Consider the following 3,170-nt stretch of genomic DNA (forward strand, 5'->3'; position numbering starts at 1 on the left):
AACAGCTGCAGGTGTGAGAGGAGGCCCAGAAACCTCGTCTTCTTCCTGGACTGAGTCAGTGTGTTGTTTGAGGACTGAGGTTAAACCATCACAGCCTCCGTCCCTCAGAGAAAATGTGAAGCCAGCAGGCGTCTGTTGTGCCTCTGCAGGAGGTTCTGACAGGGGAAACATTTGGGGAAACCACTGACCCGCTCTCAGCTGAATGAGGCACAGCGTGACCACGCCCCCTCTCAGCCGGTGTGTGTGTCTATTGGCTGTTGGGGATTATGTGGTGTCTGGATGTGGCTGCTGTCGAAGGGTTTATACTATTAAAACTCCCCGAACTGCTCCATCCTCCCTGACACTTGTTGCTGCCGCCTGCTCACCGGGAGAGGCCACCTGAACCGCTTCAGCGTTTCCTTTGGGATTTCCCGCGGGGAGTGATGAACTCCATCGACCCTCAGTCCCATCACCAGCACCACCACCACCACCAGCAGCAGCAGCAGCAGCAGCAGCACACCTCCCCGACCGTCGGCTCTCTCCCACCCAAAGGCGCCCAGGAGGCCCCGGACATGGCCGCCGTCTACTGCGACAACTTCAGCAGCATGTACCACCAGCAGAGCCTCCAGGGCGCGCAGAGACCCGCCGGCTACGGCCTGGGGGACTACGCGTCGTCCCCGAACCCGTACCTGTGGCTCAACGGGCCGGGCGTCAACTCTTCCGCGTCCTACCTGCACGGTAACAACCCGGCGTCGTTCATCCCGCCCTCCTACGGCTCCCAGCGGCAGTTCCTAACGAACTCACCTGGGTTCGGCGGGCCCGACCTGGGCTGGCTGTCCATCGCCAGCCAGGAGGAGCTGCTGAAGCTCGTGCGTCCGCCCTACTCCTACTCCGCGCTCATCGCCATGGCCATCCAGAATGCGCACGAGAAGAAGCTGACCCTGAGTCAGATCTACCAGTACGTGGCCGACAATTTCCCCTTTTACAAGAAGAGCAAAGCTGGCTGGCAGAACTCGATCCGGCACAATCTGTCTCTGAACGACTGCTTCAAGAAGGTGCCGAGGGACGAGGACGATCCAGGTACCGTGAACGCACCAGAAACACATCATCTTGGATTATATGTGGTCTGTTGCAGGGAAATCTTATTGAAGCTGAATTGAATAGGAAATTTAGTCAGCATAAATTAAACTGACTGTTATTTAAAGCTTTAAAATGGAACATAAATGAATGGTGATTATGAATTAAACTCACTAAATTTGGGAGTTTTACTTTATTACAGTTTTCATAAATGGAGCCTCATCAGTTATATTAGTGGTTAGTCTTATCAACTCCTAAAAATGTTTACAAAAAAATCTGACTTGAACTGATAATATATTTTATAAGCAGGAAGTTATTAAAATATTATTCAAGGAGACACTGAGCTGTAAAAAAAAAAAAAAAAAAAAAGGGGGAGCCTTCATTGGATGTATTTTTATGGAGAAAAATTCATAGAAATTATACAGCATTATATTTAAACACAATGAAACATACAAGTTGATTACTGTTATTATGTAGTGCAGATATATATCTGGTGATATTACTTGAATATAGAAGGGTTTTTTTTCTCTACAAAATCATGCATGGATTGGACTCAAAAATGACTGGAATGTTGTTTTTAATTGCAACCTGTTCTCCAGTCAGCTGCAGGAAAGGTGACGTAAATCTGCAGAGATTCCTGTAATGCAGAAAAACCTTAAAACCATTTTCCAGGAAACTATAAATTCAGAAAACATTTGTTCTGTGGGATTTTTTTGCTTATGTTGAAAGTGTGTGATAAATGTGTGCCATGTCAGATTTCTGTAATTGAGCTTAGTGCTTTGATTTGTGGAGTCATATTTTGACAGGAAAATGCTGAAAATGGGGTATAATTGCACCAACAGAACAAAGAAATTGAGGGTTTTATTTAGACAGTAAAATTTAAGAATATTGTTCTGTACAATATACATCAGATAAAGTTTTAATTAGCCAATACTGAACTAATTAAATTCTTTATTCCTACCAACAGGAAAAGGAAACTACTGGACACTGGACCCAAACTGTGAAAAGATGTTCGATAATGGAAATTTCCGCCGGAAAAGGAAAAGACGGTCGGATCCAAGCAGCGCTGGAGGAGCAGCAGCAGCGGTAGCGGGGGCCACGAAGGTGGAGGACGGCAGGCCGTCAGTGGCGGCCCCCCTGAAGCCCTCAGACAGCCCTCCGCTCCTGGGGCCGTCCTCCCCGGAGATGGAGTCGATGAACGAAAACCACAAGAGCTCATCGTCATCGTCGCCGCCCGGACATGCCTCCGCCACTCCGTGTTTCAATAACTTTTACAGCAACATGTCCGCACTCAGCTCGGGGGCCCCCGGCCGACAGGGGTCCCTCGGACTGGTTAACGAGCTGTCGAACAGGAACATAACGGCCCTGAGTCCGTACCACCCGAACCACGGCGGGCAGGACTCGGCGGCGTCGGACCACGGCGAGGGCTTGCATTTCAACCGTGGAGTGTACTACAACACTTTTGGCGGCGGGCAAAGCGGACAGTTCAACAGTCACTTCTACAACAGCTTCAGCGTCAACAGCCTGATTTACCCCAGAGAGGGGGCCGAGCTATAGGAGCCGCTTCACCCACAACGCCACACTGCTGACCTGCTCCTCGAATCCTCACTGAAAACTCTCACACATGCATCTGATTCTGAGAGGTCTGATTACAGGCAGCCTCATACAGCCTCATGCAGCCCCCCGGCACCAAAAACAAAACACGTCCTGCACTCGTCAGCTCACCACAGAGATTAAAGAGCATATATAAGGATTTTTGGTAATTGAATAAACTTTCCAATAGTGGAAATATCATCCAGAAAGCCAAACAAAAAATGAGCACTTATATTTCCTTTCTAACTGAAACTTACAAAGTAAAAAACCCACTGAACACTTATATTTTTCTATATATTTTATATTTTCCCTATTTGCTTTGAGTCAAAACCACTCTTTCACGTCCAAGATGTTAATATGCATTTGATATTTTTGCCTTTTTTGCCAAATGCTTTTTGGAGCGGGCAAAATTTTTCAAACAGTTTCTTCCTGAATAAACCCAAATCTGCCAAAGTTGCCTTCGGGAGTCCGTCATTACCTCAAAAACAGCGATCAAATGAGATAAAAGTTCCCTGCTGACG

The 3,170-nt window shown here is 47.6% G+C and overlaps 1 protein-coding gene across 1 annotated transcript; it reads left to right on the forward strand.

Annotated features, from left to right (window-relative positions):
* Positions 1-422: 422 nt before the first annotated feature.
* On the forward strand, positions 423-2,914 carry foxi2 (forkhead box I2). The gene is made up of 2 exons (XM_069719550.1): positions 423-1,059; positions 2,024-2,914. The coding sequence occupies exons 1-2, from the start codon at positions 423-425 to the stop codon at positions 2,611-2,613; spliced, it is 1,227 nt and encodes a 408-aa protein (XP_069575651.1). The 3' UTR covers positions 2,614-2,914.
* Positions 2,915-3,170: the final 256 nt, after the last annotated feature.

This window comes from Brachyistius frenatus, unplaced genomic scaffold, assembly GCF_029030835.1.
Source record: "Brachyistius frenatus isolate BFR_SWC_R1_liver_20210118 unplaced genomic scaffold, ASM2903083v1 Contig_217, whole genome shotgun sequence".
NCBI classification, from domain to species: domain Eukaryota; kingdom Metazoa; phylum Chordata; class Actinopteri; family Embiotocidae; genus Brachyistius; species Brachyistius frenatus.

Bases quoted from the DNA above. Each gene is read 5' to 3' on its own strand.
- foxi2 (XM_069719550.1), top strand. From the start codon at position 423: ATGAACTCCATCGACCCTCAGTCCCATCACCAGCACCACCACCACCAC. The intron at 1,060-2,023 runs GTACCGTGAACG...TCCTACCAACAG, and splicing joins GAGGGACGAGGACGATCCAG to GAAAAGGAAACTACTGGACA.